The 11,916-nt window shown below is 48.8% G+C and overlaps 1 protein-coding gene across 1 annotated transcript in view; it reads left to right on the top strand.

Moving 5' to 3' along the window:
* MORC3 (MORC family CW-type zinc finger 3) overlaps nucleotides 1–7,610 on the top strand; it is a 20,962-nt gene extending 13,352 nt beyond the window's left edge. The window contains exons 11-17 of the mRNA XM_027701735.1: nucleotides 39–161; nucleotides 273–347; nucleotides 957–999; nucleotides 1,946–2,133; nucleotides 2,488–3,331; nucleotides 3,447–3,610; nucleotides 6,392–7,610. Of these exons, the coding sequence (XP_027557536.1) occupies nucleotides 39–161; nucleotides 273–347; nucleotides 957–999; nucleotides 1,946–2,133; nucleotides 2,488–3,331; nucleotides 3,447–3,610; nucleotides 6,392–6,545 (1,591 nt within the window). The 3' untranslated portion in view covers nucleotides 6,546–7,610. The remainder of the gene's footprint in view (nucleotides 1–38; nucleotides 162–272; nucleotides 348–956; nucleotides 1,000–1,945; nucleotides 2,134–2,487; nucleotides 3,332–3,446; nucleotides 3,611–6,391) is intronic.
* Nucleotides 7,611–11,916: the final 4,306 nt, after the last annotated feature.

Here is an 11,916-nt window from a genome sequence, read left to right as displayed (position 1 = left end):
CACTCACTGAGGTTGAGCCTTTCCTTCTTCCCTCCCAGAAAGCAGCCAGACCAGACGTGGGTGCAGTGCGACGCGTGCCTCAAGTGGCGGAAGCTCCCGGACGGAATCGAGCACTTGCCGGAGAAGTGGTACTGCTCCCTGAACCCCGACCCGCAATTCAGGTAAGGCCACATTCCAGGGAATGCCTACACCCTGCTCTTGGTTTATCACCTGATGTTAAGCTCTTTGTGTTGTGGGTTGTTTTTTTTTCCTCCTCCCCTTCCTTCGCTCAGGAATTGTAACGTGCCCGAGGAGCCGGAAGATGACGATTTGATACATCCGACGTATGAGAAAACGTACAAGAAAAAGTGAGTTCTGGAGACTTTCTTCCAGGGTTTCAACACTATGAACTGCTCAGGAGGGCGGTGCAGCAACTGGGGCTGAAGTCCAGCTCTGAGGAATTCCATAGGAAACACTAATTCCATAGGAATTAGCAGTGTGGGAATAGTTTGGGATGATACAGAAGCAAACTCTGAGGGCTGGTAGGAGACCTTGTCTGTGTAGCTGATACTTTAAAGGTTCACGTTGAAGCAGCTGAATATCTCAATTTCTTTATTTAAGGGGATTCTTGGCCAAGGTGTGTGGGGAAAAAAACCTGATTTGAGTAATTTTAATGCTGGCTTATATCTTAGAATTGGGAGTTTGGGATTTTTTTTCTTTCCATTTTTTTAAATAAATCTTTTATCTGAGAGAGAACTTGTTTGAAATTAAGCCAACTTCAGGCTATAAGAACTAGGTTCATGCAGAAGAATTTAATTCAGTAAACAATACTTCAATTAGAGCTGGACTGTATCTAGCTGAGATAATTAGTATTGTGTTTGCTTTTAAATGTGGGCATTGGTTTGGGTTTATAATGAGCGAAGTGTTTGAGTCTAAGCTCTTAATTTATATTTTTTTTTTTCCTTGTTGCTGTGCAGAGACAGGGAAAAACTGAGGAAGAGACTGGAGTACAGCCACCAGGTAACTCCTGAAGCTGCCTGGAAAATGCCCTGGGGAGAAGTGTCTGGTTTCACATCCTGTTCTGCTGTACAGGATTTGCTCACCATGAGTAAACCCCAAATGCCCCAAATCTTTGCTGTCCCACGATGGAAAAGCCAACACTGGAAAGAGGAAGGAGTTTGAGGGGGGCAAAGGCCTCTCACCAAGTCGTGTAGAAATTATGTCAGTCACTCATAGCTGGATTTATGAAATGGCACCTCATTATTGAAGGGGATTTTGTGTAGAGGGATGTGTTGAGGATATGAAAGCAAAGATGCCCTTAAAAGTGGGGCAGGGGGTGGACAGGGGTGTAGCAGCTACACCTGTGCAAGGAGGAACTCAAATTCAGATTAAATGCAGATGCAAATCAGCGTGGTTGAGTGATGAGAATGTGTAGATTGCAACCCAGAATTAAATTTTCATGAGTGTGATTTAGCTCAGGTTGCATTCAGAGTAAAGTGCTGACCTAAGATCATTTCTGGAGAAGAGATGTCACATGTGCTGTTTTAACTTCACTGTGTTAGTTTTTCTGCCATTACATCTCCCCAAACACACAAGTAATTTCTAGAAGTAAAGTACTGTTCATTTTGGACAAACTGAGTTAATTATGAGCAGCTTCTTTAGCAGGGATGTCTGTCCTGTGGTTTGTGTATGATGGGCAGACTTCAGGCAGAGCTACAGCTTGGGAAAAGCTCTTGTCTGGGATTCTGCACAGGACTTTGAACTGGGAAAACTGGGATTTGCAACGTGGAGTCTAGTTAGGCTTCCTTACTGCAAAATCCTGAGCCTGGGTTCAAGGAGATCCTTGTAATACATAAATGTCAGTCAGAATTTTAGGTGTTGGTGTATAATTAGGAGAACTTAAGTCTATTCTGAAGAACCTACTAATATCTGTTTATTTTCATTCTTAACTTATGTTATCTTATAGATCAGTAATGAAATATTTTTAAAAACATCTGTTTCTTCAAGTAAAGACTTCAAAACATTCACAGCTGTGAGTGGAAAGGAAGCTGTTCCAAGGTTGCTTTTACCAAAATCATCAGATGCTGCTATCAGAAGATCTCTGCCTATTTTAATCAAATCAGTCACTTCCCTCCATCCAGACGCTGACAGCAGGTTAGTGCACCTGGACAAAGTAGATTCCTCTTTCTTTCTAAAATTAATAACACTCCACAGGGTGTTTTCCTTAAGCTCTGCTGCTTAAGGAATGGGGGTGTGGGGATGTTCCTGGAAATACTCAGTCTTCTGTTTCAAACCAGTGTGTGAAGGTGGTAACTCAGCGTGGGGTTGTCAGGCACTTGTTTTTACAGGGAAGGGATTTACTCTGGCTTTGCACATCTTAAAATCCCCTGCAGGGGGACATCCCTTTGTAGTTATGGAGTTTTTAACCGTGCTCAGAGAAACACCAGACGTGGTTTGAAACAAATATTTGTTGCGGTTCAATGATCGGTTCAACGTTTCCCTTCTCAGCCTCAAACGGAGGGCGCAGAGTTGTGCCACCCCCGTGTCCGTGAAGACACCCCGACTGAGTGACAGACCAGCCAACCACCACAATGAGGGTGATGATGATGATGACGACGAAGATGTCATCATTTTAGAGGAGAGCAGCACTCCAAAGCCTTCGGCGGATCCCGACGTTCCCGCGGTCAAAACCGAGTGCATCAATTTGGATCACGAGGAGAAGCAGAAGGAGAACCGGGAGGTCGGAGAGCTTTGCGCTGCCACCACTTCAGAACCCAGGAGCGAACAGCTGAGCTCGGCGACACAGACAGAGCTGCCGGGCCTGGTGGTTAAAAAGGAAGAGGTGGAAGATGAAATCCCAGTTGAAATTCCCAGGGCGGGGGTGGAAACAGAGCGGCACAAGGTGAACGGTGTTCCCGAGACATCTGCAGAGACTGAAAATGAACTGAGAAATCAGCTGCAGTTGTTACACAAGGAGAAGGAAATGTACCAAAACAAGTGCGAGGCGTTGACCAAACAGGTAGAAACACTGGAGGAGAGGCTTTTGGAAATGAATAATAAGTATGTAAAGAAGGAAATGTGCCACCAGTCCACAGAGACAGTTCCCTCGGGCGAGGAGGAAAGTGCCAATGGGAGGAGCTTGGCAGAAGTGACTGTTCTCTACGAGCAGGCCTTGGGAGAAATAGCAAAGCTCCAGGAGCAGTGCAATACCCTGCAGAACCTAAAAACTGAGTGCAGCACATGTGCTGATGGGGAGAGCAAGAGTGAGGTGGAGGAAATGGCCGTGCAGCTGGACAATGTGTTCAGGCAGCTGGACAAGTGCAGCATCGAGAGGGACAGATACAAAAGTGAGGTATGTGATTAAAACATTCTGTTATCTCTGGGCTTTGCTGCCTGTTTCGTAGCAGCTCTAATACACAACGTGCTGTATGGGTTTTATAGCTTTTTCTTTTCTTTTCTGTTGCCAGATTGAACTACTAGAAGTGGAAAAAAACCAAATGGCCTGTCAGTGTGAAGAGCTCAAGGCAGAACTCGCCCAGTTGAAAGCTTCAATTCCACAAGCAGTTGCACATGCAAATGGTTCTACCACCAGTAATGTAGAAGAGACTGTAAATTTTTCTGATGGAGAAAGGTATCAGTTTTGTTCTTTCTAGATGATATTTCAAGGAAGATTTTTTTTTTGACTGTTTGATTGTATCTGAAACGTTTTGATGAAGGTTATGTTTGATAATTGTATAATAAAATGTGATGTTTGGAATTCTTTCCTGCTGCCTCGTGTGACTCCGAACTCAGTAATGTTTTTTTTTATCAAGTGGTTTCTGTAACTTATGGTTTGTGTGTTTGTGTGAGCAGGGTTGGCACAGTAGAAATGCCATACTGATACTTCTTAAAATATCAAAAATGTTCTGTAATTTCTAGATATGACTTGCAGACCAAGGATAGAAAAGGGAGGCAGGGAAGAGGGTGATGTTTAGCTTATGCTGTGTGTTGTACTTCACTTGTAGAGTCTGTTTTTCTTTATTGAAGCAACAGTACTGGACTGAAAAGAGTCTTTGGGTTTGAAATTTAACTTTCCTGGAAGAACTCCTGGCTGCAGGCCAGTCCTGTGGAATTGGGTTGTGTCCAGAGTGTAGCTTTGAACTAAAGCAGGGTTTAAACTTACAAATAGAGAGCTGGCAGCTCTTGGTAAATAGGAATTGCACACACAGGGGACACAGAGCACGTGGAAGCAGGGATGAGCTGAGGGCCCTGAGCCAGGAGATGATCTAAGGGGTGAAGTGACTGAATTAAGGGACCATTTCAGCAAACTCCTCCATGGGACCAGATGAGAGGCATCAGAAGGAACTGGCCCATGGAGGGAGAGTTGGCCTCGCAGTCTCTCCAAAAGGTTGTGGCATTCCTGATGCCTGGAAAAAGGCTGTTGTTATGCCCATATTTAGGACAGGCACAGCTCCAGCCTGGTCACTGTAGCCTCAGTCCCAGGGAACACCGTGGAACAAATCCACCTGGAAGGCACCTGCAGCCCCATTGTGGTCAAAGGGATTAAGAACAACCAGTTCTTGGAGTGACTGAGGGCAATAGTGGATCAAGAGCAAGGCCAGGAATGGTTAATGCCTTTGCACCTCAAGTCCTGTGTGCAGTTCTGGGCCCTCACTTCCAAAAGGACATTGAGGGGCTGGAGCATGTCCAAGGAAGGGAACAGAGTTGGGGAAGGGGCTGGAGCAGCTGAGGGAGCTGAGGAGGCTCAGCCTGGAGAAGAGGAGGCTCAGGGGGACCTCATTGCTCTCCCCAACTCCCTGACAGGAGGGGGCAGGGAGGGGGGTTCGGGCTCTGCTGTCATGTCCAAGGGAAAGGAGGAGAGGAAATGGCCTCAAACTGCACCAGGGCAGGTTCAGATCAGAGATCAGAAAAAACTTTCTCCCTGCAAGAGCAGTCAGGCCTTGGAATAAGTGTCCCAGGGAGGTGTTGGAGTCCCTGTGTCTGGGAGTGTCCCAGAGGTGTCTGGATGTGGCCCCTGGGGACATGGATTAGGGGTGATTTGGTGGTGCTGGGAACAGTGGGACTGGATGACCCTGCAGGTCCCTTCCCACCCTGATGATTCTGGGATTAATGGTCTGTATGACAGAGCAAAATGAACTCAATAAATTCACGCTGCCATCAAATTGGAGGGAACTCAGGAGGGCAGAGCTGCTGCTGAGGGACTTTGAGAAACAGGAAAAATGGGCTGAAAAAACCCACCTGAAAAATTCAACCCAGGCACCTGCCAAGTCCATGCCAGTGAACAAGCTGGAGCCCCGTCCTAGGGAAGCAACCTGGAAGGAGATGCCCTGTGGTGCTGGGGCAGTGGGAGTGGAATGTGAGCCAGCAGTGCACTCTTGTGGTGGGAGAGACCAGTGCCTACTGGGCTGTGCTGGCCAGAGTCCAGGCACCAGGTGGGGAAGGGATTCCTCGCTGTTCCTGGGCTCTGAGACACCAAACAGGGAGTGCCGGGCTCACTTCTGGGCACCCTGGAGTGACACTGGCAGAGAGGAGCAGGGCTGCTGAAGGGCCACCAAGGTGAGAAGGGCCCAAAGCACCTGAGAGAGGAGGGGAAGCTGAGGGAAAGAGCCTCACAAAGAGTGGGATCTCTTGGAATCCTGTTGCTCTCTCCTGCAGCCTGATGAGAGCATGTAGGGATGAAGCTTCTCGTGAGCACAGGGAGGGGATGAGAGGCAACAGCTACAAAGTGCCAACCAGGGAATTCCTGTTGAAATATTAGGGATAAAAACCTTTCACAGTGAGGGTAGGGAGGGTAGTCAAGGTCTGGAAAAAGGACATGGGGAAGCTGTGGAGTCTCCACCTCAGGACATTCTCAAGAAGGCCCTGAGCACCCTGCTCTGAATGTTTGGCAGGGGGAGTAGAGAATGAGCTGGAGAATTTCCAGAGCCCCCTTTCAATCTCCCAAGAGGAGATTTACCCCCAGGAAAAATGATCTGCCAGCAGCATTTCATTTTATTTTTCCTTCCAGCACCTGACTCGTGTTTCCTAAAAGAACGAGCAAATCTATGCAGGACTTGGAAGTAACTTCCCCACCAGTTGGTTGGGATATGACAGCACTGTGAAAACTGGTTCCTGGAGGTGATAAAGGATCTGAGGGTGCAAGGAAATGTTGGAGAGAAGGGATGGCTCATTTGAAAGGAATTGGGTCAGGAATAGGAGAGAGCAGGGACATCCAGGAAAGAAAGGAAAAGAGGAGGCAAAGCACTTTGCCTGGACTGGACCTCTTAACTCCTGTGCAGTTTGAACTGCATCAGTTTTGTGTTGGTTTATGGGAGTGACACCCAGAGCCTTTCCAGTCCAGCTTTGTCAGATAAAGAACTCTGTGTTTGAACACAAAACTCCCATCTAATCCTCTGGAATTCTTTCTCCCCAGCCTGAAACTCCGCTCGCTGCGAGTGAACGTTGGACAACTCCTGGCCACGATGCTGCCTGACCTGGACCTGCAGCAAGTCAATTATGACATTGATGTCGTGGATGAAATTCTAGGGCAGGTCGTAGAACAAATGCATGAAATCAGCAGTACTTAATATCTTCCTGTTTTAGCAGAGTTTTAGTTGATCTTCCATTATAACCTTCCTGGAGGTTCCAAAATGTATATAATGCCTGTTCCCTTGATCTCCAGTTTTATCTCTAAGTGTATAGACTGGGCACGTTTCCATGTTCCCACAGGTGCAGTGGGTGTTCCCTTCACTCCCTCTTGAAGGAACACTGTCTATATTGACCAGCCCTGATGTACTGAGTTAAGGATTTTGCTTTTGAAATGTATTTGTAATTAAATTTGCAAAATGTTTATACGATTAGGAATCTTCATACTTTTCTACCGAAGCTTTTTCGTTCACTTTGGCTCTTCCGTGAGCATTAATTAATACTTGTGATTATTTCCTCTACTAAAGTGTCAGTAGTGGAATATCTTAGAGATGCAAAAAAGAACTTCCTTGATGTTCTTCCCAGGCAGAGCTGTTGTATCCCACAGGATCGTTCCATTGCTCCCAGCAATGTTGGCTGATGCTTTCATGGGATAGAAATGTAAGTAGTGGGTGAAAATGTTGCCATCTGGGTAATACTTGTGGTTTAGTACCAAAAGAGGAGCGATTCCTTAACTTAAGGGTTTTATCCTGAAAACTGGTGATGAACTGGTTGAATGGGAGCCCTTGGAAAAGGAGGGATGTTTCCTTCCCTGTGGGGTGAACTACAGAGTGAGCCAGAGCTGAAAACATCCAAATGTCACTGCTTTAGACATCTTGGATTATAGGTGAGGTAAGGGAGTCCCTCTTTGCCACATCTCCCCTTTCAGAGTTCTGTGCTCTAAATGTTCCCATTTTTCCATGGTCCTGGGTAAACCTCCTGGAAGAAAGGGTCCTGAGAGCAAGGCTGTTCCAGTGGGGACAGCATTCCCAGCCACTTCCAGGGTTTTCTTCCCAAGGCATCGGCAATGACCAAAGGGGTGGCAAAGACAGCAAGTGCACCTTGGACTCTGTGCTGGGATTTGTCCCCCAGATTCTTTCCAGAGAGGGTGATCAGCCATTGGAATGGGCTGCCCAGGGAAGTGGTGGATTCTCCATCCCTGGAGGTTTTTAAGCAGAGATTGGATGTGGCATCAGTGCCATGGGCTGGGAACCACAGCGGGGTTGGATCAAGGGTTGGACTTGATGATCTCGGAGGTCCCTTCCAACCCAGCTGATTCTGTGATTCTATGAAACAGCTATTCAAGAAAAAGGGTTGGTTCTTGCTTTGAAATATAAAAACTAAATCAAGAGAAAAAAAATCAAGTGTTCAAGATGTGAATTCCTAGGAAGTGTCTTTTTTCCCAAAGCCAACATTTCTGGCCTTGGCACTGCTCCTGTCCTGAGTTCCTCAGCTGATGTTCCCTGGAGTTGCAGTTCAGGGGGTTCCTCTCCAGTGTTTCACTTTTAAGATCTCTGTTCAAATAGGCCAAGAAGGGCAGTGCAGGACTGTTGTACTTTAGGAAGGAGAAAGGGTTTGGTTTGTGAATGGGTGGCTGTACCAGAACTAGGGAGGACTTTTAAAAGTGTCTATTTTCCATTTCTTGGTGTGTAGTTTTCCATTTCGTTGTCATTATTTATTCTGTTTCACCAGACTCTGGTTGAATTTCTTGTAGACAACTGGCAAGATACAGCACATGTCTATCTTAAACATGGAAAAATTTACAATGTACATTTACACTTTGGAGAAGGGTGGACTAATGGAAATGGCTTTTATTTACTTGTTAAAATGTATTTTTTGTAAAAAATAAAACTATATAAATCTGAGTTTGCAGGATCAAAACTTGTATGTGATCAAAGCGCACTGGTTTTGTGTATAAATAAATACTGTGCTGAAAGGCTGACGTTTCAGACTTGGAGTTTTGGGTATTGCAGGAGCACGGGCTCAGCCTGGTGTTGAGCAGAGACTGGGCACAGCAGGATGGAAACGGTCTGGGAATGCCCTGGATATGGCAAAGCAGTGCTGTCCTAACCCAGGGGATGCGTGGGTTGAGCTGAATGTCAGGAAGTTCCTGGGGTTGATCTATGGATGTGCTCCCGTGCCTGGGGTAACAACCCCCTTGGTGCCCCCTCCAGAGCTAAAGCCCCCTCTGGAACCCAAACAACACTGGGCAGGGGCAGGACAGAGGCACCACTGCTGCTCCTCTGAGCCCCAGGACCCCTAAACCTGCTCCCCTGGGCCCCGGGAACTCCAAATGTGCTCCCCTAAGCCCTGGGACCCCTAAACCCACTCCCCTGAGTCTCGGGACACCCCAAACCCGCTCCTCACACCCCAGGACCCCTAAACCCGCTCCCCTGAGCCGTGGGACCCCGAACCCGCTCCCCACACCCCGAGGACCCCCAAACCTGCTCCCCTGAGCCCCAGGACCCCCAAACCTGTTCCCGAGTCCTGGGACCCCAAACCCACTCCCCTGAGCCCCGGGACACCCAAAACCCACTCCTCACACCCCGGGACCCCCAAACTTGTTCCTCTGAGCTCTGGGACCTCCAAACCCGCTCCCCTGAGCCTCAGGACCACAAAACCCGCTCCTCACACCCTGGGACCCCCAAACCCTCTCCTCACACCCCAGGACCCCTAAACCCACTCCCCACACCCAGGGGACCCCCCAAACCTGCTCTCCTGAGCCTCAGGACCCCAAAACCCCTGCCCTGGGCCCCGGCACCCCTAAACCTGTTCCCCTGAGTCCCGGGACCCCCAAAACTGCTCCTCACACTCCAGGACCCCTAATCCCGCTCCCCTCACCCTGGGGACCCCCGAACCCACTCCCCGGAGCCCCGGGACCCCCAAACCTGTTCCTCTGAGTCCCGGGACCCCAAACCCACTCCCCTGAGCCCTGGGACCCCCAAAACCCGCTCCCCTGAGCCCTGGGACCCCCAAAACCTGCTCCTCACACCCCAGGACCCCTAAACCCACTCCCCACACCGCAGGGACCCCTGAAACTGCTCCCCTGAGCTCCGGGACCTCCAAACCCGCTCCCCTGAGCCCTGGGACCCCCAAACCCGCTCCTCTGAGCCTCAGGACCCCCAAACCCACTCCTCACACCCCGGGACCTGCAAAACCCACTCCTCACACCCTGGGACCCCCAAACCCTCTCCTCACACCCCAGGACCCCTAAACCCACTCCCCACACCCAGGGGACCCCCCAAACCTGCTCTCCTGAGCCTCAGGACCCCAAAACCCCTGCCCTGGGCCCCGGCACCCCTAAACCTGTTCCCCTGAGTCCCGGGCCTGCAAAACCCACTCCTCACACCCTGGGACCCCCAAACCCCCTCCTTACACCCCCGGACCCCTAAACCCACTCCCCACACCCAGGGGACCCCTGAAACCCACTCCCCTGAGCCCCAGGACCCCAAACCCACTCCCCTGAGCCCTGGGACCCCCAAACCGATTCCCCTGAGCCCCGGGACCTCCAAACCCACTCCCCACACCCTGGGACCCCCAAACCTGCTCCCCTGAGCCCCGGGACCCCCAGAACCCGCTCCTCACACCCTGGGACCTCCAAACCCACTCCCCACACCCCGGGACCTCCAAACCCGCTCCCCTGAGCCCCGGGACCCCCAAACCCCTGTGTGGGTCTCGTGGAGGTCAAGGGGCAATAAAAAAAGAAGAGTTGTATTATTTTTCTCCGTGTTAATACCTAGAATTTGGAAATTTCCCTCCCCATTAGTGGTGTTGCTATTTAGTGCACTTTTTGCCGCCAAACAAAGGATACAGTCTCCTCTTTTTTTCTTTCTTAAAAAAAAAGAAATATTTAAAACAAGTTCTAATTAAGCAGGCGATCCCACTGCCGGGGGTGGCCCTTTGTGATACGGGCGCCTTCCAGGGACATGGGGGTGCCCAGAGACCTCTGTGACATCCCAGACACAACAAATTAATAACAAGCAGTAATAACAACAAATTAGAAATAACAAATAATATAATAACAAACAATAATACTACAGCAACAAATAACAGCAATAATAACCAGTAACTATAACAACAAATTAATAAACGTTTAATAAAACTCTCTAATTGTTTGTGGACCCTCTGACTCTGGTCGCTCCTTCCCACCACAAGGATTTACGACTCCCTTTCCCTTGTGGGTGGGTCCTCACAACCTGTTCATAAAAGATGCTGAGTTTTCCAATCCTGCTCATCTGTTCCTGGTCCCTCTCGGGAGCAAGGCAGGTGTTGGCAGCAGAAATAATCAGGGAATCGCAGAATATCCTGAGCTGGGAGGGACCCCCAAGGATCATCCAGTCCAAGCCCTGGCCCTGCCCAGGACACCCCAACACTCCCCCCTGTCCCTCAGAGCATTGTCCAAACCCTCCTGGAGCTCTGGCAGCCTTGGGGCCGTGCCCACTGCCCTGGGGAGCCTGGGCAGTGCCCACCATCCTCTGGGGGAAGAACCTTGTCCTGAGATCCACCCTGAGCCTGCCCTGTCCCAGCTCCAGCCCTTCCCTGGGTCCTGTCCCTGCTCACACCAAACCGAGATCGGGGTCTGAGGGAACAGACTCCTCTCCAGATTTCCTGACCCCGTCTCCCTCTTGTCCAGCACCTCTCAGGAATGGGACAGCACACGGGGAAACCTTTAAAACCCTGGATTTATTCTTGCCTCATTTCCCTGGCACAACCACAATCTCCTGTGTGTCCAACACTGCCCAGCCCAAACCCGGCAGGGCCCCCGTGGTGACTGAGGCTGGAACTGCCCAATTCCTCACCCAGGGGGACACATTTTTAGGACTTTTGCTTAATTAGACCTTGCCTGGAAATATTTCCTTTTTCAAGAAAGAGAAGAAGATGAAACCATATCATTCAGCAGCAAAAAGTGCATGAAATAGTAACACCACTGAATGCGGGGAGGGCGATTTCCCAAATCTAGGTATTAACACGGAGAAAAACAATACGTGATAAATAAATAATTGTGATTCGTGAAACAAATGGGTGATTACATCAAAATAAAACAAACGGATTGTAAAACTTAATTACACCCCCATAAAGAAATAAAACAGACCCTTACAGGGTCAAGGGGCCCTGAACCTCCCTACTATCCTAAGAATAAAATATGGTCTTTTTAGGCACCTGTTCATCCAAGAATGCATGAATTATGACTGGTTGTAGAGATAATCATTTAGCTTTAGCTGCAAGAAAACCCATATATTAAATACTTAGCAAAAACCTGTAGAATGTATATGCATATGATATAATTAATATGCATGAAGTAGCTAAGATAAATACTAAATGTACCCTGTAGTAGGCGTGCAGATTTGGGGAACTGGTCCCCATTTCTGTCACCCAGCCGGCTGCTTGCTTTTACCATATAATAAACCCCTATTCAAAAACTTACAGAAACTCGAGACTTTGTTTATCACAAATACAACTGTGGGGTTTTTTATGGCCCCTTCGACCTGCACG

This window comes from Neopelma chrysocephalum, unplaced genomic scaffold (assembly GCF_003984885.1).
Source record: "Neopelma chrysocephalum unplaced genomic scaffold, ASM398488v2 Primary Assembly neopelma1_166, whole genome shotgun sequence".
Classification (NCBI taxonomy): domain Eukaryota; kingdom Metazoa; phylum Chordata; class Aves; order Passeriformes; family Pipridae; genus Neopelma; species Neopelma chrysocephalum.
This window is presented reverse-complemented; position numbering and strand designations above follow the sequence as displayed.